General features: G+C 53.0%; 1 protein-coding gene across 3 annotated transcripts; it reads left to right on the top strand.

Moving 5' to 3' along the window:
- Positions 1-1972: 1972 nt before the first annotated feature.
- On the top strand, positions 1973-21956 carry LOC144674284 (uncharacterized). 3 transcript variants are annotated; one of them, XM_078535711.1, is made up of 11 exons: positions 1973-3301; positions 3994-4056; positions 4615-4744; positions 6071-6161; positions 10586-10679; positions 10877-12615; positions 14063-14219; positions 15038-15174; positions 18986-19045; positions 21102-21260; positions 21747-21956. In XM_078535711.1, exons 1-11 carry the CDS (start codon positions 3262-3264, stop codon positions 21783-21785), a joined length of 2709 nt encoding a protein of 902 aa, XP_078391837.1. In that variant the 5' UTR covers positions 1973-3261; the 3' UTR covers positions 21786-21956. The 3 variants fall into 3 exon arrangements, with proteins under 3 accessions (XP_078391837.1, XP_078391835.1, XP_078391836.1); XM_078535709.1 differs by having other exon boundaries at positions 14039-14219; XM_078535710.1 differs by having other exon boundaries at positions 1974-3301; positions 14039-14219; positions 15044-15174; positions 21747-21954.
- Positions 21957-25467: the final 3511 nt, after the last annotated feature.

Below are 25467 nucleotides of genomic sequence, written 5' to 3'. Positions count from 1 at the left end.
AGGAATCGAAATAGGCTAAAAGGTAGAGATAAAACAATGGATGGAAATACATTTAAAAATAATGGAAATAGGTGGGAAAAGAAAAATCCATATAAATTATTGGAAAAAACAAAAAGGAGGGGGAAAATCAGAAAGGGGGTGGGGATGGAGGAGAGAGTTCATGATCTAAAGTTAATCCCATTTTCCAGCACTTGGCCCATTACCCTGGAGGCTATGGCAACGCAAGTGAATATCTAAATACTTCTTAAATGTTACGAGAATTTCTGACTCAACCACCCTTTCAGACAGTGAGTTCCAGACTCCCATCACCCTCTGGGTGAAAAAATTTCTCCTCAACTCCCCTCTTAGCCTTATACCTCTTCCCTTAAAATCTGTGCCCCTTGGTTATTCACCCCTCTACTAATGGAAAAAGTGCCTATTCACCCTATTTATGCCCCTCATAATCTTATGCACCTCTATCAGGTCCCCTCTCAACCTTCGTTGCTCCAAGGAAAACAACCCCAGCCTATCCAATCTTTCCTCATAGCTCAGACCCTCCAGCCCAGGCAGCATCCTGGTAAATCTCCTCTGCACCCTCTCCAGTGCAATCACATCCTTCCTATAATGTGGCGACCAGAACTGCACACAGTACTCCAGTTGTGGCCTAACCAGCATTTTATGCAGTTCCAGCATAACCTCCCTGCTCTTGTATTCTATGCCTTGACTAATAAAGGCAAGTATTCCATATGCCACCTTATCTACCTGCCTGCTACCTTCAGGGATCTGTGGTTATGCACATCAAGGTCCCTCTGATTTTCAGTACTTTCCAGGGTCCTCCCATTCATAGTGTAACCCTTGCCTGGTTAGCCCTCCCCAAGTGCATTACCTCACACTTTTCTGGGTTGAATTCCATTCACCTCTGTTCTGCTCTGCCCCCTTGACCAGTCCATTGATAGCCTCCTGCAGTTTATGGCTATCCTCCTCACTCTTTACCACCGCACCAATTTTCGTGTCATCCGCAAAAGTCTTGAACATACCCCCTACATATATTTGGACAAATCCAACCCAGTCAATTACCCATCAATCTACTCTCGATTATCAGCAAAATGATGGAAAGTGTTGTTGTTTTTATTTCAGATTTCCAGCATCCGTAGTATTTTGCTTTTATACTATGATGGAAAGTCTTGTTGACAGTGCTATCGGGCGGCACTTACTCACTCAGTGATATCCTGCTCGCTGACACTCAGTTAGGATTCAGCCAGGGCCACTCAGCTCCTGACCTCATTACGGTCCAAAGAGCTGAACTCAAGAGGTGAGGCGACAGTCACTGCCCTTGACATCATATGTTTGTATGTTCACTAAGGCTCCTTCGACAAGCACCTTCCAAACCCATGACCGCTACCCATCTAGAAGGACAAGGGCAGCAGACACATGGGGAACACCACCGCCTGGAAGTTCCCCTCCAACCCACTCACCCTCCTGACTTGGAAATATATCGGCCGTTCCTTCACTGTCGCTGGGTCAAAACCCTGGAGCTCCCTCCCTAACAGCACGGTGGGTGTACCTACACCACAGGGGCTGCAGCGGTTCAAGAAGGCAGCAGCTCACCACCACCTTCTCAAGGGGCAATTAGGGCTGGGCAATAAATGCTGGGCCCAGCCAGTGAAGCCCACATCCCATGAATAAATAATAAGTGTCCTGTCAGCAGCAGTGAGTAAAGCTGATCAATAATTGATTCATTGAGGGATGATCAATGGGTGAACAGGGAGTGAGCAGCTCCCTGGCTGCACTCGCTGTTTTGAAATCGGTGCGACTTGGGCTGCGGGGGGATCCGTCCACGGCGACAGGCGGTGCCCGTCGGCAAAGGCCCCGCCCCCTGGTGTCGCGGCCCCGCCCATCTGGATAGGGCCCCGCCCATCGATGCAAACCCCGCCCATCGATGCAAACCCCGCCCACCCAGTACAGATCCCCGCCCACCGGGAATAGGCCCAGGTTCAGAGACAGGCCTCAGGGCCTCAGGTAGAGGGACCGAGACCCGGAGACGGAGAGGAACCCGGCCCCCGGGAGAGGGAAAGCAGCAAAATCACAGCCTCGGAGCCGGAGACAGCACAGTAATTAACCACTAAATTACTAGAACGGATAAATCTACAGGAAATAATCATTTAACTACAGTAACCTGTCTTTTAGCTACAAATAACTAATTAAACTGCTATAACTCATCGTTAAGCTACAGGAAATCATCATTAAACTACATTAACGTATCTTTTAAGCTACAATAACTATTTAAACTGCTGTACTCATCATTAAACTACAGGAAATAATCATTAGACTACAGTAACCTGTCTTTAAACTACAATAACTAGTTAAACTGCTATAACTCAGCATTAAACTCCAGGAACTGATCATTGAACTTTAATAGGTTATCGCTAAACTACTGGAACTGATCAAATACATGACTTAAATATTAAGCTGCTAAAATTTCTCACTAAACTATTGGAGTTAAACTACAGTAACTAATCGAACTACAGAAATCAAACTATTAGAACTGGTTAAGTTATAGGAACTGTTCACTAAACTACTGGAATTAATTAAGCTACTATAACTAGTCATTAATCTACAGAAACTACTTGTTAAACTACTGGAACTGATCATTAAACTAGTTGAATTGATCAAACTGCAGTAAGTAATCCATAATTCAGAGTAGTTAAACTGCAGTAACTGATCAAACAACAGTAACTAATATGTAAACTGTGATAATTGATCATTAAATGCCAGTAACCGCTGAGCAGCTAATCAATAATCTGCAGCAGCTCATCATTGAAATACAGGAACTAAGATATAACTAGTGAAACTAACTAATAATAAATTGTAGAGATTAATCCAATCATAGCAACTAACAAAGCTGCAGGAACTAACTGAAGTGTAGTAACGAATCGAGAAACTGCTTACTAACCTCAGTAATTCAAATTGAACAATGATAGACCTGGTAACTGAACAAGTGATAAATTTAACTATGCAGTAACCTATCTGGCAAAATATTCCTGTGAAACACGGTGAACAAAACTACCGACCGAGTCTCAAATCGGGTTAGTGACTCCAGTAACTTGTAAGGACTGAGAGATCCGGGAGATAGCAGGTCCTGTGAAGCTGGGGCAGACAAGCTGAACGACTTGGAGTTGAAGCCTAACCTGACAGGCAGTGAAACTATGAGCAGGCAGTGAACACCGAGATTCCTGCCGGTTTGTTGGCGGTCAGCAGGGCTTCATGGAGAACGGATAGAAAATGGAGGATGGGGAGATGGGAATGAATCGAGTCCAAGATGGTAAGAATTGGAATTTAAATTTCTAACAAGGTTTGCAGAGAACCTTAATGGTCTGTGCCTGAAATTAAATATAAACTTAGCACACCTCAGATTTCTTGCGATTGTTTTCAGTATTTGCCCTTTACCGACAATAACTTGCATTTATTTATACAGCGTCTTTAGCATAGTAAAGAGATATTAAGACAGGTGGCTTGGTCCAAGAGGTGGATTTTAAGGAGGGTAAAGGAGGAGAGCGGGGCGGAGAGGTTTGGGGAGAGAATTCCAAGAGGCTGGTGGCACAGCCGCCCCTGGTGGAGTTATGAAAATCAGGGATGCTGAAGAGGCCAAATTGGGGGAAGCGCCGAGATCTCGGAGGGTCTTGGGGCTGGAGGAGGTTACAGAGATCGGGAAGGGTGAGACCATGGAAGGATTTGAAAACAAGGATGAGGATATTAAAACCTCTCCTGACTCTTGCTGAATCCAATCCTGCCCTCGAGGTCAGCACCTCACTGTCAGCCTCTTCCGACGTAAGTCTGGAGCATGAGTATCAGTAGAATATTTGCCTCAGAGCTGAGCAGAGGTGAGCCTAGCCTTGTCCTCAGCTGCTGTACGCTGACATAGCTCAGCCCTGCACCAAGAGACACCTTTACACTGACTGGGACAGCCCGAGAGTGAGCTTGTTCCTGACTCCATGTCTATATTCTGTCCTGCAGTTTGTCAAACATTCCAGATTCTAGAAGATCAAACAGTTGCCCATGTACTGCAGGAAGAAGAGAGTGAGTATGGCTGTATGTACATGCAAACATGTATGTGTTTGTATGTTTCTGTGTGTCCGTGTGCATATGTTTGTCTGTGTCTGTCTGTGTGTTTATGTCTCTATTTATGGCTCTGTGTATCTGTGTGTCTGTGTATTTAGGCCTGTGTCTGTTTATATTTAAGCTTGTACTTGTCTGTGTGTCGATACTTGTGTCTGTACCTATTTGTATGTTTATGCCTGTGATTGTGTTGTTTATATCTGTATCCATCTCTCTCTGCCTGTCTATGTGTGTGCACCTGTGTCTGTGTGTGTGCACCTGTGTCTGTGTGCGTGCGCGCCTGTCTGTGTTCGCGTGCTCGCCTGTCTGTGTTCGCGTGCTCGCCTGTCTGTGTTCGCGTGCGCGCCTGTGCGTTCGCGTACTCGCCTGTGTGTTCGCGTACTCGCCTGTCTGTGTGCGCACGCGCGCCTGTCTGCCTGTGCGCACGCGCCTGTCTGTCTGTGCGCACGCGCCTGCCTGTGTGTGTATCTATAACTGTGTCCTCAGTGATTTTATTAGCCCTCTCCATTCCTGTTACAGTTCAGCAGCATCTCTCTGCCAACAAGCTGAAGAGCCAGCGAGTTCGCCAAAACCTCCAGGTGGCGAGGAGACTGCAGGAGGAGGAGGATGAGAAGAGAAGGCAGCTCACCCAGAGACTTCGCAAACACAGGTGAGACTGGGTAGAGTGAGTGGGATTGATGGGGCAGAGCTATTCACTGTGAAGACAAGGATTTACTTTTGACTCTCTATGGAGGGTGAGCTGGAGTTGGCTGTGACTCAGGCTGCCCGAAGCGCTAATTCAGAGGAGTGGAGTTCGCAGATTCCAGATCTTGAACTTCTGGTTTACTTCTATGCTCACTTTCTCCCCCTCTTCTGAAGGCTCTGCCTCTCACTGAGAAGGCAGGAACAGGAGAAGGCCATTCAACCCCTCGAGCCTGTTTCTCCATTCGAGTAGATCCTGGCTGACCCTCAAATCCACCGACTTGTCTTTGTTCTGTTTTCCTTGGTGTCCCCTAAAAGGTTTAGTGATTGATGATTTCAGCGCTTTCCATGCTGGTCTCCCTCTGTAAACTTCAGCTTACTGAAAGATTCGGTCCTCTGTGTCCTAACGCTTCCATCAGCACCCCCACCCCGTGCTCGCTGACCCACAGTTGCCTCCCTGTCTAACAACACCTCAATTTTGAAATTCTCCTCCTTGTTTTCAAATTTCTCCATGGCCTCGCCCCCCCTCCCTATTTCTGTAACCTCCTACAGCTCCTGGCCACAAAACCACCTTCAATAGTCACTCCTCCACCAACGACCCACAGGGGCAGCAGATGCTCTGCAGCAACTCACCAAGGCTCCTTCAACAGCACCTTCCAATCCACGCCCTCTACCACCTCGAAGGACAAGGGCAGCAGACACATGGGGAACACCACCACCTATAATTTCTCCTCCAAGTCACTCACCATCCTGACTTGGAAATATATCGGCCGTTCCTTCACTGTCGCTGGGTCAAAATCCTGGAACTCCCTCCCTAACAGCACGGTGGGTGTACCTACACCACAGGGACTGCAGGGGGCAGCTCACCACCCACATTCTCAAGGGGCAAATAGGGATGGGTAATAAATGCTGGCCTCGATGTGACACCCACGTCCCCGTGAAAGAATAAAAAATAAGAACTCACACCTCCCTCCCTCATGCTGAGACTTAGGCTGCACATTCAGCTTAACAGATACTTTCTGCGATTCCCTATGTGGTCAAACAGCCCTCTCATAGCTCATGGGATTATATAGGATATACGGCGCAGAAACAGGCCATTCAGCCCATCCACTCCTGCTAGATGTTAGAGGTCGCAGGCTTGGAAGGCGCTGTTGAAGGAGCCCTGGTGCGTTCCTGCAGTCAGAAAACCCACCCTGCCTTTTAGAGAGCGACAGCCAGACGGATACTCCTGCTCTGAGTTCAGTGCAGTATTTTGGTCCTGGGGGGATTTTAACCAGTGTCTCTTCCCTGGCAGTGAGGACGTGGGGAGTGATTACGCTCCGACCATCCAAGAGGAACAAGAGCAGGAAGAAGACAACAGACGTCAGCAGCAAAGGTATAAAGAGGTAAGATTATCACTCAGCATTGAATGTGGAAGGCTGGAAGTCAAAATATAGAAAGAACTTGCATCTCCACAGCACCGATCACAACCTTACCATGACCGATGGGTGGTTTACAACAAGGAAGTACTTTCTGAAGTATAGTCACTGTTGTAGGACACGCGGCAGATCAAGATTCCACAAATACCGATGTGATAATGACTGAGATCATCTGTTTAATTGATGTTGGTTGAGGGATAAATATTGGCTCCAGGGCACCTGGGTGAACTCCCCACTGCCCTTCTAATATTGGCAGCAGAATCATTTATGTCCACTTTAAAGGCCTTACAGGGCATCGGTTTAAAATCTCATTTGAAAGACGGTCCCTCCGACAGTGCGGCACTCCCTCAGTACTGACCCTCCGACAGTGCGGCACTCCCTCAGTACTGACCCTCCGACAGTGCGGCGCTCCCTCAGTACTGACCCTCTGACAGTGCAGCACTCCCTCAGTACTGACCCTCTGACAGTGCGGTGCTCCCTCAGTACTGACCCTCTGACAGTGCGGCGCTCCCTCAGTACTGACCCTCCGACAATGCAGCACTGACCCTCCGACAGTGCGGCACTCCCTCGGTACTGACCCTCCGACAGTGCGGCACTCCCTCGGTACTGACCCTCCGACAGTGCGGCACTCCCTCGGTACTGACCCTCCGACAGTGCGGCACTCCCTCGGTACTGACCCTCCGACAGTGCGGCACTCCCTCGGTACTGACCCTCCGACAGTGCGGCACTCCCTCGGTACTGACCCTCCGACAGTGCGGCACTCCCTCGGTACTGACCCTCCGACAGTGCGGCACTCCCTCGGGACTGACCCTCCGACAGTGCGGCACTCCCTCGGGACTGACCCTCCGACAGTGCGGCACTCCCTCGGGACTGACCCTCCGACAGTGCGGCACTCCCTCGGGACTGACCCTCCGACAGTGCGGCACTCCCTCGGTACTGACCCTCCGACAGTGCGGCACTCCCTCGGGACTGACCCTCCGACAGTGCGGCACTCCCTCGGTACTGACCCTCCGACAGTGCGGCACTCCCTCGGTACTGACCCTCCGACAGTGCGGCACTCCCTCGGTACTGACCCTCCGACAGTGCGGCACTCCCTCGGTACTGACCCTCCGACAGTGCGGCACTCCCTCGGTACTGACCCTCCGACAGTGCGGCACTCCCTCGGTACTGACCCTCCGACAGTGCGGCACTCCCTCGGTACTGACCCTCCGACAGTGCGGCACTCCCTCGGTACTGACCCTCCGACAGTGCGGCACTCCCTCGGTACTGACCCTCCGACAGTGCGGCACTCCCTCGGTACTGACCCTCCGACAGTGCGGCACTCCCTCGGTACTGACCCTCCGACAGTGCGGCACTCCCTCGGTACTGACCCTCCGACAGTGCGGCACTCCCTCGGTACTGACCCTCCGACAGTGCGGCACTCCCTCGGTACTGACCCTCCGACAGTGCGGCACTCCCTCGGTACTGACCCTCCGACAGTGCGGCACTCCCTCGGTACTGACCCTCCGACAGTGCGGCACTCCCTCGGTACTGACCCTCCGACAGTGCGGCACTCCCTCGGTACTGACCCTCCGACAGTGCGGCACTCCCTCGGTACTGACCCTCCGACAGTGCGGCACTCCCTCGGTACTGACCCTCCGACAGTGCGGCACTCCCTCGGTACTGACCCTCCGACAGTGCGGCACTCCCTCGGTACTGACCCTCCGACAGTGCGGCACTCCCTCGGTACTGACCCTCCGACAGTGCGGCACTCCCTCGGTACTGACCCTCCGACAGTGCGGCACTCCCTCGGTACTGACCCTCCGACAGTGCGGCACTCCCTCGGTACTGACCCTCCGACAGTGCGGCACTCCCTCGGTACTGACCCTCCGACAGTGCGGCACTCCCTCGGTACTGACCCTCCGACAGTGCGGCACTCCCTCGGTACTGACCCTCCGACAGTGCGGCGCTCCCTCGGTACTGACCCTCCGACAGTGCGGCGCTCCCTCGGTACTGACCCTCCGACAGTGCGGCGCTCCCTCAGTACTGTACTGGGAGTATCTATTTGGATTTTGTTCTCAAGGCTCTGGAGTGGGGCTTGAACCCACAGCCTTCAGAGTCAAGTGATAAAATTTCCCCACTGGGCGATGATTGACTTGGAGCGTAACAGTGGGGTGACTTTGTGGGTAGCTACAGAGCCAGGGAGATCCTTTGGGCTCATCCCGACCAGCTCTGCGTTTTCAGATATCCCTGTGGTGGTCTGAGCAACAACCAGACCGAGCACTGGGAATTAGGAATCAGCTCGGGTTCCTGCTCCCGGTCACTGTCCAGTGAGTCCTGGGTTAGGGAGGGTTCCTGCTCCCGGTCACTGTCCAGTGAGCCCTGGGTCAGGGAGGGTTCCTGCTCCCGGTCACTGTCCAGTGAGCCCTGGGTCAGGGAGGGTTCCTGCTCCCGGTCACTGTCCAGTGAGCCCTGGGTTAGGGAGGGTTCCTGCTCCCGGTCACTGTCCAGTGAGCCCTGGGTTAGGGAGGGTTCCTGCTCCCGGTCACTGTCCAGTGAGCCCTGGGTCAGGGAGGGTTCCTGCTCCCGGTCACTGTCCAGTGAGCCCTGGGTTAGGGAGGGTTCCTGCTCCCGGTCACTGTCCAGTGAGTCCTTGGTCAGGGAGGGTTCCTGCTCCCGGTCACTGTCCAGTGAGTCCTGGGTTAGGGAGGGTTCCTGCTCCTGGTCACTGTCCAGTGAGTCCTTGGTCAGGGAGGGTTCCTGCTCCCGGTCACTGTCCAGTGAGCCCTGGGTTAGGGAGGGTTCCTGCTCCCGGTCACTGTCCAGTGAGTCCTTGGTCAGGGAGGGTTCCTGCTCCCGGTCACTGTCCAGTGAGCCCTGTGTTAGGGAGGGTTCCTGCTCCCGGTCACTGTCCAGTGAGCCCTGGGTTAGGGAGGGTTCCTGCTCCCGGTCACTGTCCAGTGAGTCCTTGGTCAGGGAGGGTTCCTGCTCCCGGTCACTGTCCAGTGAGTCCTGGGTCAGGGAGGGTTCCTGCTCCCGGTCACTGTCCAGTGAGTCCTGGGTCAGGGAGTGTTCCTGCTCCCGGTCACTGTCCAGTGAGTCCTTGGTCAGGGAGGGTTCCTGCTCCCGGTCACTGTCCAGTGAGTCCTGGGTTAGGGAGGGTTCCTGCTCCCGGTCACTGTCCAGTGAGTCCTGGGTCAGGGAGGGTTCCTGCTCCCGGTCACTGTCCAGTGAGTCCTGGGTCAGGGAGTGTTCCTGCTCCCGGTCACTGTCCAGTGAGTCCTGGGTCAGGGAGGGTTCCTGCTCCCGGTCACTGTCCAGTGAGTCCTGGGTCAGGGAGGGTTCCTGCTCCCGGTCACTGTCCAGTGAGTCCTGGGTCAGGGAGGGTTCCTGCTCCCGGTCAGTGTCCAGTGAGTCCTGGGTCAGGGAGGGTTCCTGCTCCCGGTCACTGTCCAGTGAGCCCTGGGTCAGGGAGGGTTCCTGCTCTCGGTCACTGTCCAGTGAGCCCTGAGTTAGGGAGGGTTCCTGCTCCCGGTCAGTGTCCAGTGAGTCCTGGGTCAGGGAGGGTTCCTGCTCCTGGTCACTGTCCAGTGAGCCCTGAGTTAGGGAGGGTTCCTGCTCCCGGTCAGTGTCCAGTGAGTCCTGGGTCAGGGAGGGTTCCTGCTCCCGGTCACTGTCCAGTGAGTCCTGGGTCAGGGAGGGTTCCTGCTCCCGGTCACTGTCCAGTGAGCCCTGGGTTAGGGAGGGTTCCTGCTCCCGGTCACTGTCCAGTGAGCTCTGGTTAGGGAGGGTTCCTGCTCCCGGTCACTGTCCAGTGAGTCCTGGGTTAGGGAGGGTTCCTGCTCCCGGTCACTGTCCAGTGAGCTCTGGTTAGGGAGGGTTCCTGCTCCCGATCACTGTCCAGTGAGTCCTGGGTTAGGGAGGGTTCCTGCTCCTGGTCACTGTCCAGTGAGCCCTGGGTTAGGGAGGGTTCCTGCTCCCGGTCACTGTCCAGTGAGTCCTGGGTTAGGGAGGGTTCCTGCTCCCGGTCACTGTCCAGTGAGTCCTTGGTCAGGGAGGGTTCCTGCTCCCGATCACTGTCCAGTGAGTCCTGGGTTAGGGAGGGTTCCTGCTCCCGGTCACTGTCCAGTGAGTCCTTGGTCAGGGAAGGTTCCTGCTCCCGGTCACTGTCCAGTGAGTCCTGGGTCAGGGAGGGTTCCTGCTCCTGGTCACTGTCCAGTGAGCCCTGGGTTAGGGAGGGTTCCTGCTCCCGGTCACTGTCCAGTGAGTCCTGGGTTAGGGAGGGTTCCTGCTGACCCTGAGGGGTTCGGTCCAGTTTGGCTGTTTTGGGGAGGGGGTGGTGGAGAGGGGAGGGATCTCACTCTGGATTTTGGTGTTTTAAACCCCGCTGTTTGTTCTTATTTGATCCACAGGTGAGCAGCAGGTTGAGGTGTTTTGCAAGAGAGGCAGGAGAACGTCATGACGTGGAGCAGAGGACAGATTGTGCGATGGGGCAGGGGGATGAAGGTAACTGGTGTCCCCGGCTGACCCCGGGCTCCTGATTTGGGGAAATAATTCACTTCCGCTTTGCTCGATGTTGACTCTGCACTCGCGAGCGACCTGGGGGTGGGGGGATCATGAGCGGGGAGGGGCAGTGGGGTGTGGCGGAGGGGCTCTCTGTTCCTCTTCTCAGCACTAACTTTCTCCTTCCTTCCCATCTCCAGATTCACCGGATCCCTGGGATCTGCCCGCACGGCAGGAATCTCCTCACTACGGCCAACCCAGGTCTCGCAAGCCCTTTGTCTGGAGAGGGCTGGAGGAGGGCGCTGGCTGGGATGAGAGGCAGAGAGACGGAAAGCATCGGCGCCGCAATGCTGGGTCAGAGCCAGGAGCAGGCGAGGCTGTCCACGATGGATCTACTCGAGGCCTGGTCATCAAACACCCGCCCACAGAGCGACTGGGAATTTCTCCCTCTCCGATCCACGGCGTTCCTCGTGGCAAGCGGGCAGCCGGGATGGAGCAGACCCTCACGGAAGGTTTTCCTCGCACTTTCCATACCAGGTCAAAGCCCCAACTCGAGAGGCACAGGCCTCGGCCTGAAGGGAGGCAGGACGCTGTAGGCGGCAAAGAAAGGGACGGGCAAAGGCGGCGGGATTGTCCATCGGATTGGAGTTATACTGAGGACGGTGAGCATCCAGCGTCAAAGCCGACGATCCCTGGCGGAAGCCCCCGCTGCCAAGTTGAGGAGGGATCCGATCGCTTCAGGCTCTCTCCCGGCTCCCAATCCGGCCTTGTCCACGGAGAGAGCCTCGATGTCGCTCGGCAGAGCGCCTCGGACTCGGAGTCGCACTCGAGACGCCGGAAACGCAGACGCGACGCCGGGGAATTCCGGCTGCGGGCCAGATCCGAGGTCAGCCCTCGAGCTGGGCAGAACGGCGAAGGACCAGCTCAGCCGATGCCCCAGCGCGGAAATGGTCAGGAGACCATCAGACGCATCCACAGAGGCCAGGGGGATCCCAGGCCGACGGCAGACCCCCAGAGAGATCGTCACAGCCGATTGGATGTTGAGCAAAGAGCCAATCATCTCCACCATCCACTGGATCCCACGGAGAGGCTGAAACAGGAGGAGAGACCCAACGAGGAGAGAGGGCATCACCCATTGGCTGTTAAAGAGAAGAAGCAAGCCCATCACCCATTGGTCGTTGGTGAAAAGCAAGCTTGCCAACTACTGGCTGTCAATCAGACGCAGGCCACTCGCTCATTGGTCGGCAGTGAAAGGCCCACCCATTACCCACAACGCACCAAGGCGAAAGTAAAACAAGTCCATTTCCTGTTGGACCCTGAAGAGAAGATGAAGCCTGCCCATTGGTCAGAGACCAGCAAACAGAAGCAAGTGCAACATCCATTGGAGCTGAAGGGAAAGGAAGTTCGTTCCCCAATGGTGGGCAGGCAGAAGCATGTCCATTCTCCATTGGCTGTTGAAGGGAAGGGAAGGCAAGTCCAAATTCCATTGGCTGCCAGGGGAAAGGATGCCCAATCCCCATTGGCTATCAAAGAGAGGAAAAGCTCATCTCATTTCCCATTGGCTGGCAAAGGAAATGCCATCCAGTACCGATTGGGCGCCAAAGACACGGACACGATTATTGATTACCTACTGGATAAACGGAAAGGAAAGGGATCCTCGCCTCCGAAACACCTCAGCAAACCATCCCTGAATTTCAAAGGGAGCTCTCCAGAAATGGACCGAGGTAAACCTGTGGAGGCTTCTCCAACCAGCCGAAAGTTGTTATCTTCCCTGCCAGCTGGTGACGCTCGGGAGGATGGCACATCGCCACCTCATCTGCCCGCGGAGAAAGACTCCGTCAGGAATCCCAGCAGCGATCGGCCCAAGGCATCGCCTGCTCACGCGGGCCGCTTTTGCTGGAGGGATGAACCATCGCCGAGGGCTACAAACGGACCGGAGGTGAAGAGAAGTTCTTTCTTCCTTTACAATTCAGAGATGTAATCTTCCACAGTGGGTGTGGGTGGTGCAGGGTGGTCATCGAGCCCTCCCATATTCTGTTTAATACGGGGCAGACAGTGGGGCCGAGCTGTCTTAGTGAGGTGGGGGGGAGATCTCTCCACTGTAATCAGTTGGTGGGGAGGGATCTGGTGGTGGGGATATCTCTCCATTGTGATCTGGTGGTGGGGATCTCCATTGTGATCTGATGGTAGTAATTTCTCCTCTTTGGTGATCTGGTGGTGGGAATCTCTCTCCATGGTGACCTAATAGTGGGGATATCTCTCCATGGTGACTTGGCGGTAGAGATCTCCTGCCACAGTGATCTGGTGGTGGGAATCTCTCTCCATGGTGATTTTGTGGTGGGGGTCTCCCTCCAAGGTGATCTGATGGCAGGGATCCCCCTCCACGGTGATCTGGTGGCAGGGCTCTCCCTCAATAGTAACCTGGTGGGGGGGTCTCTCACCTTGGCGATCTGGTGGTGGGGAATCCCTCTCTGTGGTGATCTGGCAGAAGAGACCTCTTGCCACAGTGATCCGGTGGTAAGGATCTCTCTCTGTGGCAATCTGGTGGAAAGGAGCTCTTTCCACTGTGATCTGGTGGTGGGTATCCCCTTCCACGGTGACCTGGTTGTGGGGATCTCCATGGTGATCTGGTGGTGGTAATGTCTCTCCATGGTGATCTGGTGGTGGGGATCTCCCTCCATGGAAATCTGGTGGTAGTGTTTCTCCTCATGGTGACTTGGTGGTAGGGATCTTCTTCCACAGTGATCTGGTGGTAGGGATCTATTTCCATGATCTAGTGGTGGGGATTTCTTTCCATGGTGATTAACTGTTGGGGATCTCACTCCAAGGGGCTCTGGTGGTGATGATCTCCCTCCATGGTGATCTGGTGGCAGGGCTCTCCCTCAATGGTGATCTAGTGGTGGGGATATCTCTATGGTGATTTGGTGGTAGGAATCTCCTGCCACAGTGATCTGGTGGCAGGGATCTCTCCCTGTGATGACCTGGTGGTGGGTATCACTCCATGGTGATCTGGTGGTAGGGAACTCTCTCTGTGGTGATCTGGTGGCTGTGGCCTCCCTCCATGGTGATCTAGTGGCGGGAGCCTCCCTCCACGGTGATCTGGCGCTGATAATTTCTCTCCACGGTGATCTGGTGTCTGGGAACACACTCCACAGTGATCAGGATCTCTCTCCATGATGATCTGGTGGTAGGGATCTCTCTCCATCATGATCTGGTAGTGCATGATCCCCTAGTGAGGATCTTTCTCCATGGGGATTGTTGATGTTCCTTCCTCCCTTGGTCCCTGAGGTGATCGTCTGCTTAGAGAGGCTCCTGCAGTCTGGATGTATGGTGAAAAATAAATGGGGATTTTCTGGTGACAGAATGTTTTGCTCCTTTTTGGAAAGGAAGTGAATCACAGGAATTTGCTGCGCAGCCAGTGGAAAGAACCTAACTGGGTCAGAGCTCATGAAGACAGAATCAAGGATAGATCGGGAAGAAGCAAAGCTGATCACAGTCAAACACCCTCCCCATTAAACTGGCAAGAGAACAGGCTCCATGAAGGTATGGGACTGGGTATGGGACTAGGCACAGGAGTGTGCGGAGGAGTGAGTGCTGGAGTGGCTGCGGGATTGGGTACAGGAGTGGGTACGGGAGTGGGGTGGGTGTGGGTTCGGGAATGGATGCAGGCACAGGAGTGGGTAATGGGACTGGGTACGGGAGTGGGTGTGGGTACGGGTACTGGCGTTGGTACAGGAGTGGGTGGGGGCACAGGAGTGGTTAACAGGACTGGGTACGAGAGTGGGTACGGGTACTGGCGTGGGTACAGGAGTGGGTAATGGAGTGGGTACGGGTACTGGTGTGGGTACGGAAGGGTGCAGATACAGGAGTGGGTAACGGAGTGGGTACAGGAGTGGGTAGCGGAGTGGTTACGGGTACTGGTGTGGGTACGGGAGGGTGCGGATACAGGAGTTGGTAAAGGAGTGGGTATGGGTGCTGGCATGGGTTCGGGAATGGGTACAGGATTGGGTACAGGACTGGGCATGATTGGGTGTGGGAGTGGGTACGGGTACTGGCGTGGGTACGGGAGTGGGTGCGAATACAGGAGTGGGTAACAGAGTGGGTACAGGTACTGGCATGGGTTTGGGAATGGGTACAGGATAGGGTACAGGACTGGGCACGATTGGGTATGGGAGTGGGTGGGGTGGGGGTATGGGTACTGATTGGGTACGGGACTGGGCACAGGAGTGGGTGGTGGGTGCTGGTACAGGTACTGGCATGGGTACGGGAATGGGTGCGGGCACAGGAGCGGGCAGTCTGTAAGGAATGGATACAGTTGCAGTTCTAGCAGCTGAATTTGCTTTTTTTTGTGCCTTTGTAAGTAACAGGTGAACAGAGAGTTTCTGAAACCAGGAAGAAATTTGCCAGTGAGAAGTCCAGGAACCTGAGGAATGGAGTCAGCGTTCACTCATGGTGCAGCGATGAAATACTGAAAGACTTCCAAGCAATGGAACTGAGAGTGAGTAAGAACTAAACTGGAGGACAGGTCAAACCCAGGGCCTATGGTTTGGGTGGGGGGAGGGTGGGTGTCATGGTATTGTCACTGGACTAATAACCCAGAGACCCAGGGTAATGCTCTGGGGACCCAGAATTTGAATTCCATAAAAATCTGGAGTTAAAAGTCTAATGACGAGCGTGAAACCATTGTCGATTCTTGTAAAAACCCATCTGGTTCACTAATGTCCTTTAGAGAAGGGAATCTGACTCCAGACTCCTGACTCCAGACCCACAGCAATGTGGTTGCCTCTGAAATGGCCGAGCAAGTCACTCAGTTGTATCAAACCGCTACAAAGTCTCAAAAGAGGAATGAAACCGGACAGACCACCCGGCATTGACCTAGGCACCGGAAACAACAACGGCAATCTCAGCCCTGTCGACCCTGCAAAACCCTCCTTACGAACATCTGGAGGCTAGTGCCAAAATTGGGGGAGCTGTCTCACAGACTAGTTAAGCAACAGCCTGACATAGTCATCCTCACGGAATCATTCCTTACAGATAATGTCCCAGACACCACCATCACCATCCCTGGGAATGTCCTGTCCCACCGGCAGGATAGACCCAGCAGAGGTGGTGGCACAGTGGTATACAGTCAGGAGGGAGTTGCCCTGGGAGTCCTCAACATTGACGCTGGACCCCATGAAGTCTCAGGGCATCAGGTCAAACTTGGACAAGGAAAGCTGCTGATTACACGTACCGCCCTCCCTCAGCTGATGAATCAGTGCTTCTCCATGTTGAACACCACTTGGAGGAAGCACTGAGGGTGGCAAGGGTGCAGAATGTACCCTAGGTGGGGGTCTTCTATGTCCATCACCAAGAGTGGCTCGATAGCACCACTATTGACCAAGCTGGCCAAGTCCTAAAGGACGTAGCTGCTAGACTGGGTCTGCAGCAGGTGGTGAGGGAAAAACATACTTGACCTCATCCTCAACAACCTGCCTGCTGCAGATGCATCTGTCCATGATACAGTATCGGTATGAGTGACCACTGCACAGTCACCGTGGAGCTGAAGTCCTGCCTTCGCATTGAGGATACTCTCCATCGTGTTGTGTGGCACTACCACTGTGCTAAATGGGATAGATTTTGAAAAGACCTAGAAACTCAAGACTGGGCATCCATGAGGTGCTGTGGGCCATCAGCAGCAGCAGAATTGTACTCGAACACAATCTGTAGCCTCATGGCCTGGCATATCCCCCACTCTACCATTACCACCAAGCCAGGGGAGCAACCTGGTTCAATGAAGGGTACAGGAGGGCATGCCAGGAGCAGCATCAGGCATGGTTCAACCTGGTGAAGCTATAACACAGGACTACTTGCTTGCCAAACAGCATAAGCAGCAAGTGAAAATAGAGTTAAGCAATCCCACAATCAACGGATCAGATCTAAGCTCTGCAGTCCTGCCACATCCAGTCGTGAATGTTGATGGACTATTAAACAACTCACTAGAGGAGGAGGCTCCACAAATATCCCCATCTTCAATGATGGAGGAGCCCAGCACATCAGTGCAAAAGATAAGGCTGAAGCATTTGCTACAATCTTCAGCCAGAAGTGCCAAGTGGATGATCCTCAGCATCATAGATGCCTGTCTTCAACAAATTCAGTTCACTCCATGTGATATCAAGCAATGGCTGAAGGCACTGGATACTGCAAAGGCTATGGGCCCTGACAATATTCCAGCAATAGTACTGAAGACTTGTGCTCCAGAACTTGCCGCACCCCTAGCCAAGCTGTTCCAGTACAGCTACAACACTGGCATCTACCCAGCTATGTGGAAAATTGCCCAGGTATGTCCTGTACACACACCTGGCCAATTACCGCCCCATCAGTCTACTCTCCTTCATCAGTAAAGTAATGGAAGGGGTCATCAACAGTGCTATCAAGCGGCACTTGCTTAGCAATAACCTGCTCACTGATGCCCAGTTTGGGTTCCGCCAGGGCCACTCAGATCCTGACCTCATTACAGCCTTGGGTCAAACATGAACAAAAGAGCTGAACTCCCGAGGTGAGGTGAGAGTGACTGGCCTTGACATCAAGGCAGCATTTGACTGAGTGTGGCATCAAGGAGTCCTAGCAAAACTGGAGTCAGTCAGAATCAGGAGGAAAGCTCTCTGCTGGTTGGAGTCATATCTAGCACAAAGGAAAATGGTTGTGGTTGTTGGAGATCAGTCATCTCAGCTCCAGGACATCACTGCAGGAGTTCCTCAGGGTAGTGTCCTCAGCCCAACCATCTTCAGCTGCTTCATCGATGACCTTCCTTCCGTCGTAAGGCCAGAAGTGGGGATGTTTGCTGATGATTACACAATGTTCAGCACCATTCACGACTCCTCAGATACTGAAGCAGTCCATGTCCAAATGCAGCAAGACCTGGACAATATCCAGGCTTGGGCTGACAGGCGGCAAGTAACATTCGCGCCACCCAAGTGCCAGGCAATGATGATCTCCAATAAGAGAGAATCTAACCATCGCCCCATAACATTCAATGAAATTACCATCACTGAATCCACCTCTATCAACATCCTGCGGGTTACCATTGACCAGAAACTGAACTGGACTAGCCATATAAATACTGTGGCTACAAGAGCAGGTCAGAGGCTGGGAATCCTGCAATGAGTAACTCACCCCCTGACTCCCAAAGCCTGTCCACCATCTGCAAGGCACAAGTCAGGAGTGTGATGGAATACTCCCCACTTGCCTGGATGAGTGCAGCTCCCACAACACTCAAGAAGCTCAACACCATCCAGGACAAAGCAGCCGCTTGATTGGCCCCACATCCACAAACATCCACTCCCTCCGGCACCGATGCACAGTAGCAGCAGTGTGTGTACCATCTACAAGATGCACTGCAGGAATTCACCAAGGCTCCTTAGACAGCACCTTCCAAACCCATGACCACTACCATCTAGAAGGACAAGGGCAGCAGACACATGGGAACACCACCACCTGCAAGTCCCTGTCCAAGCCACTCACCATCCTGACTTGGAAATATATCGCAGTTCCTTCACTGTCGCTGGGTCAAAATCCTGGAACTCCTTTCCTAACAGCACGGTGGGTATACCTACACCACATGGACTGCAGCGGTTCAAGAAGGCAGCTCACCACCACCTTCTCAAGGGGCAATTAGGGATGGGCAATAAATGCTGGCCCACCCAATGAAGCCCACATCCCATGAATGAATAAAAAATTACCATCTTCATTGCTGTTCTTATTCTCCGTTTCCCCAGGCCACAAATCTCTCTCTCTCCTCTCTCTCTCCCTCTCTATTTCTCTCTTGTCCCCTCCACCACCACCCCATTTCTCCAACTCTCTCTTGCCCTGTGTGGGTCTGTCTCTCTGTCTCTCCCTGAGCCATGTGAAGCTGCCGCTCCCTCTCGCTGTTGTACATAATATGACATCATAAACTGGATGGGCTGAATGGCCTGTTTCTGTCCTGACTCTGCTGCGTAACACCATGCGTGGCTGTACCTGATCCCACTTGCTGCAGTGTATGTGACTGTGTACATGAGCCCCTATTGAGCAGTGTGAGGGGTATAATAGTTGGCCTTAGTGCCACTGATTTTGAGATGTAAATGTGCAAGGCTCCATGCCCTGTCCCTGAACAAGTGACTCCATTGGAAGACAGGATTGAGCTGCATCAGTGATGCCCTTCGAATCCTCCTCAGATGTTTATTACCTGGGCTGGATATTGGGCACCAGAGGGTCTGTGTGAGAGGAGATCTTGAAAGATTGAAAGGTTTCTTTTGGATTTACCGAATTCTCGTTCACCTTCTTTGCAGAAAGCTCAACTGCAAAAGGCAAAGAGAGATGAGAAAGTGGCCCAGATCGCCCAGGATGAGGTGAGTTCTGATGGTCAGTGGTTTCAAGAGCTGATCACGGCATCAATATCTGTGCTTGTTGGCGATTGAGGTTTAGTGCAGGATGCTGCTGATGGACCACTTGGGACAAACGCTGCCCTGATGCCTCAGAGTCACCCAGGTCACGAGGCAGTGTGAAACTCCCCATCCCTTTGAGGGGAGCCATTCATTGTGTCAGTGGAAGCGGAGCTACAATTGCTTTCTCCCATTGGTAATAGTCACCTCTTGCTCGCTGTCCGACCATTGCTGCTGGGAAAAAGGTGCATGACCCACGTGGCTCAACTGTGATGCCCTCCACAGTAGCACAGCTACAGACTTTGTCAGCCTGGCATATAACTCTGGACTGGTCATTGTTTAACCCATTGTAAACCATCTGTCAGTTAAGAGTCGGTGTGTGTGGGACCCATACCCCAGTGAGAGTCAGTGTGTGTGGGACCCGTACCCCAGTGAGAGTCAGTGTGTGTGGGACCCGTACCCCAGTGAGAGTCAGTGTGTGGGACCCGTACCCCAGTGAGAGTCAGTGTGTGTGGGACCCGTACCCCAGTGAGAGTCAGTGTGTGTGTGGGACCCGTACCCCAGTGAGAGTCAGTGTGTGTGGGACCCGTACCCCAGTGAGAGTCAGTGTGTGTGGGACCCGTACACCAGTGAGAGTCAGTGTGTGTGGGACCCGTACCCCAGTGAGAGACAGTGTGTGTGTGGGACCCGTACCCCAGTGAGAGTCAGTGTGTGTGGGACCCGTACCCCAGTGAGAGTCAGTGTGTGTGGGACCCGTACCCCAGTGAGAGTCAGTGTGATTGGAACCCATACCCCAGTGAGAGTCAGTGTGTGTGGGACCCGTACACCAGTGAGAGTCAGTGTGTGTGGGACCTGTACCCCAGTGAGAGTCAGTGTGTGGGACCCGTACCCCAGTGAGAGTCAGTGTGTGTGGAATTGTACCCCAGTACAGTACAGTACCCCATAGAGAGAACATTTTAAATTAAAATTAACTGATTGCTTCTATATAGAAGCTTGGGATATCCTCGGAAATTACCATAACTGTTTTACAACTGAGAAAATATTTCTGAAATGCAGTTGAGACAAGAAATCCAGGAGCCAATATGTGCAGAGCGAACTCCCTCAAAAGCTTGGGCTGACAAGTTGGAAGGAAACATTTGCGCCACACAAGTGTCAGGCAATGACCATCTCCCAACAAGACAGAATCCAACCATCGCCCCTTGATGTTCAATGGCATTACCATCACTGAATCCCCCACTATCAATGTCCTGGGGGTTACCATTGACCAGAAACTGAACTGGACTAGCCTTATAAATACTGTGGCTACAAGAGAAGGTCTGAGGCTAGGAATCCTGCAGCGAGTAACTCACCTCCTGACTCCCCAAAGCCTGTCCACTATCTACAAGGCACAAGTCAGGAGTGTGATGGAATACTCTCCATTTGCCTGGATGAGTGCAGCTCCCACAACACTCAAGAAGCTCAACACCATCCAGGACAAAGCAGCCCCGCTTGATTGACACCCCATCCACAAACATTCACTCCCTCCACCACCGACGCACAGTAGCAGCAGTGTGTGTACCATCTACAAGATGCACTGCAGGAATTCACCAAGGCTCCTTCCAAACCCACAGCTGCTACCATCTAGAAGGACAAGGGCAGCAGACACATGGCACTTGGAAGTTCCCCTCCAAGCACTCACCATCCTGACTTGGAAATATATTGGCCGTTCCTTCACTGTCGCTGTGTCAAATCCTGGAACTCCCTCCCTAACAGCACTGTGGGTGTACCTACACCACATGGACTGCAGCAGTTCAAGAAGGCAGCTCAGCACCACCTTCTCAAGGGATGGGCAATAAATGCTGGCCCAGCCAGTGACTGTGAATGAATTAAAAAAAATTTGATATCCGCTGTGTTGGTTGTGAGTTAGGGACAGGAATGAAACTGTCATATCCTGAGTTAATGAGAGGGGAGCAGGGTAAGAGTGATGGAGCGAGCACAGACTGATAGCTGAGGTTCTTCTCTCTCTCCCTCTCTGGAAAAGCAGGAATTTGCCCTGCACCTGTTGAGGAAGGAGATGATGGCACTGAGAATGAGTGAAAGACAGAAGCAGCCGGAACCATCCCAGAAAAGAGTGGATTTCCCGGATAGGAAGAATGAGAAGTCTCTCAGGAGCTGCAGCCCCTGCTCGGTCAATGTGGACTGGGTGAGTGACTTTTGTTTCTCTTCCGTTCCTAACCTCCTTTAATTCCACAATCTGTTTTTTTCAAACTTTGTATCAGCCCCCCGTCTCTCACTGGGGTACGGGTCCCACACACACACTGACTCTCACTGGGGTACGGGTCCCACACACACTGACTCTCACTGGGGTACGGGTCCCACACACACTGACTCTCACTGGGGTACGGGTCCCACACACACTGACTCTCACTGGGGTACGGGTTCCACACACAATGACTCTCACTGGGGTACGGGTCCCACACACACTGACTCTCACTGGGGTACGGGTTCCACACACAATGACTCTCACTGGGGTACGGGTTCCACACACAATGACTCTCACTGGGGTACTGGTCCCACACACACTGACTCTCACTGGGATACGGGTCCCACACACACTGACTCTCACTGGGGTATTATATACGATATCAGTTTCTCTTTGTTTAAGACTCTCCCCCTCCTCCGCTCACAGGATGAAGAAGTAAAAGTGCCAAAGCCGGCTTACTTCTAAGACAGGCACAGAATACGTTGTGATATACGTTGGCCAGGACCTCCTGCTCCAGTGAGTACACTGAACCACCACCTGCTGCCCTGGGCATCACCCACTAACCTTTAGATTGATTCAGGAGCCCAAGTTTCAGGGCCCAGTTCCGTAGAGTGGGGATACTAGACAAAAGGTCCAGTGTCACAGAGATCGTCAGGGGAAGGGCTCAGTCCCAGAGAGACATCAGGGGAAGGGCTCAGTCCCAGAGAGACATCGGGGGAAGGGCCCAGTCCCGGAGAGACATCAGGGGAAGGGCTCAGTCCCAGAGAGACATCAGGGGCAGGGGTCAATCCCGGAGAGACATCAGGGGAAGGGCCCAAACCCACTGGGTGACGACACCTTGGAGTGTCAGTTTTGGATCTTTCCCACCACGGGAGTCAGCACCACACAGAATTGGACTTTGCGAAGCGAATTTGGAAACCCTTCTCCACCCACAGATCTGTGGGAGTCTCTTTCACGTTTGGGACGCTGGGTCAGGCGTTAGTTTTGAACTTAGATGGAGAGGGTGTTTGTTAATGCAGGTCGTTCAGGGAGACCGGGCAAGGCCTGGCGGTTAGAGTTAAGCTGCAGATCGGCCGTGTTGTGATTGAATGGGCTCCTGCAGAACCTGTCTTTAAGCCCTGACTCTCTGGCGGTGACTGGTGTGCTATGTTTCAGTGACAGATCGGAGGAAAGGCGATTGGCCGAGGCGTTGTGAATCAGCTGGCTCTCCCGGAGACGCGAGTTGCAGGAAGTGGACCGGCAGCAAGTTTCCCATCGAGTTCTTTTTTTTTATAACAGAGTTCTATTTATTTGTTATTTAACAAGTACATGTACAGAATCAGAGCCTGTATATTTTTATTGTGGAGAATTAAATTAATAATCTTTTGTACAACTTTATGGGTGGGGGGGTGGGGTGGTGGGGGCACGGGTTGGGATAACAGTTGAAATAAAGCACTACCGATTTCTGTTGCACTGATCACATCTTGTCAACGTTGTCGCTTCCTGAATCCGTTCAGTAACAGACCAAGGCCTAGAGCTGCTGGGGGGGTTACAGGTCTGCCTGTGGCCCTCTTGTGTGCTGAAGGAATCAGCCCAGTGCTGGAAAGTGCTGGTCTGGTGACTGCGCCCCAATAGGAGTCACCGACTTCAGCACAGGACCGGGGTTGGGGGGGGCGGCGGGGGGCAGTATACCGGTGAGGGAAGCCTCTTTCTCTGTGATGCATCCCCATCCTGATGCCTCTGGTGATACAGACACAACTCATGGCAGTACTGCCCCCCCTCGAAGGGGCAGAAAACATCAGCTGGATTCCATTACCCGCCGGCATTAGTGTTTGGGGTGAGAGACTGTCAATTTCTATATTTGTCCGCCGGCACGGACATTGTGTGTATGTTGCAGTGGCTGTGTCGTTGTCCGTTTGTGTTTAATCGATCCTTTCCGTATTTAGACACTGACAGACCTGCCTGGTATTGTAGCATTTTCAGCTGTGATTTCAGATTCTCTTCTGATAGAGGATGAATATCTGAAGATACAGGATTATGTGGAGAGAGAGTAGGGCAGTGGGATTAGTTTGGGATTGATACAGGGCTATGGGGAGAGAGTGGGGCAGTGGGATTAGTTTGGGATTGATACAGGGCTATGGGGAGAGAGTGGGGCAGTGGGATTAGTTTGGGATTGATACAGGGCTATGGGGAGAGAGTGGGGCAGTGGGATTAGTTTGGGATTGATACAGGGCTATGGGGAGAGAGTAGGGCAGTGGGATTAGTTTGGGATTGATACAGGGCTATGGAGAGAGAGTGGGGCAGTGGGATTAGTTTGGGGATTGATAGGGGCAGTACGATTATTTTGGGATTGATACAGGGCTATGGGGAGAGAGCGGGGCAGTGGGATTAGTTTAGGATTGATACAGGGCTATGGGGAGAGAGTGGGGCAGTTGGATTAGTTTAGTTTGGGGATTGATACATGGCTATGGGGAGAGAGTGAGGCAGTGGGATTAGTTTGGGATTGATACAGGGCTATGGGGAGAGAGTGAGGCAGTGGGATTAGTTTGGGATTGATACAGGGCTATGGGGAGAGAGTGGGGCAGTTGGATTAGTTTGGGGATTGATAGGGGCAGTACGATTATTTTGGGATTGATACAGGGCTATGGGGAGAGAGCGGGGCAGTGGGATTAGTTTAGGATTGATACAGGGCTATGGGGAGAGAGTGGGGCAGTGGGATTAGTTTGGGATTGATCCAGGGCTATGGGGAGAGAGTGGGGCAGTGGGATTAGTTTGGGATTGATACAGGGCTATGGGGAGAGAGTGGGGCAGTGAGATTAGTTTGGGATTGATACAGGGCTATGGGGAGAGAGTGGGGCAGTGGGATTAGTTTGGGATTGATACAGGGCTATGGGGAGAGAGTGGGGCAGTGGGATTAGTTTGGGATTGATACAGGGCTATGGGGAGAGAGTGGGGCAGTGGGATTAGTTTGAGATTGATACAGGGCTATGGGGAGAGAGTGGGGCAGTGGGATTAGTTTGGGATTGATACAGGGCTATGGGGAGAGAGTGGGGCAGTGGGATTAGTTTGGGATTGATACAGGGCTATGGGGAGGGAGTGGGGCAGTGGGATTAGTTTGGGATTGATACAGGGCTGTGGGGAGGGAGGGAGGGAGCGGGGCAGTGGGATTAGTTTGGGATTGATACAGGGCTATGGGGAGAGAGTGAGGCAGTGGGATTAGTTTGGAATTGATACAGGGCTATGGGGAGAGAGTGGGGCAGTGGGATTAGTTTGGGATTGATACAGGGCTATGGGGAGAGAGTGGGGCAGTGGGATTAGTTTGGGATTGATACAGGGCTATGGGGAGGGAGGGAGCGGGGCAGTGGGATTATTTTGGGATTGATACAGGGCTGTGGGGAGGGAGGGAGGGAGCGGGGCAGTGGGATTATTTTGGGATTGATACAGGGCTGTGGGGAGAGAGTGGGGCAGTGGGATTAGTTTGGGATTGATACAGGGCTATGGGGAGAGAGTAGGGCAGTGGGATTAGTTTGGGATTGATACAGGGCTGTGGGGAGAGAGTGGGGCAGTTGGATTAGTTTGGGATTGATACAGGGCTATGGGGAGAGAGTGGGGCAGTGGGATTATTTTGGGATTGATACAGGGCTGTGGGGAGAGAGTGGGGCAGTGGGATTAGTTTGGGATTGATACAGGGCTATGGGGAGAGAGTGGGGCAGTGGGATTAGTTTGGGATTGATACAGGGCTATGGGGAGAGAGCGGGGCAGTGGGATTAGTTTGGGATTGATACAGGGCTGTGGGGAGGGAGGGAGGGAGCGGGGCAGTGGGATTATTTTGGGATTGATACAGGGCTATGGGGAGGGAGAGAGTGGGGCAGTGGGATTAGTTTGGGATTGATACAGGGCTGTGGGGAGGGAGGGAGCGGGGCAGTGGGATTATTTTGGGATTGATACAGGGCTATGGGGAGGGAGAGAGTGGGGCAGTGGGATTAGTTTGGGACTGATACAGGGCTATGGGGAGAGAGTGGGGCAGTGGTATTAGTTTTGGATTGATACAGGGCTATGGGGAGAGAGTGGGGCAGTGGGATTAGTTTGGGATTGATACAGGACTATGGAGAGAGAGTGGGGCAGTGGGATTAGTTTGGGATTGATACAGGGCTATGGGGAGAGAGCG

The sequence above is a fragment of the Cetorhinus maximus genome, unplaced genomic scaffold (assembly GCF_964194155.1).
Source record: "Cetorhinus maximus unplaced genomic scaffold, sCetMax3.hap1.1 HAP1_SCAFFOLD_605, whole genome shotgun sequence".
Classification (NCBI taxonomy): Eukaryota; Metazoa; Chordata; class Chondrichthyes; order Lamniformes; family Cetorhinidae; genus Cetorhinus; species Cetorhinus maximus.
This window is presented reverse-complemented; position numbering and strand designations above follow the sequence as displayed.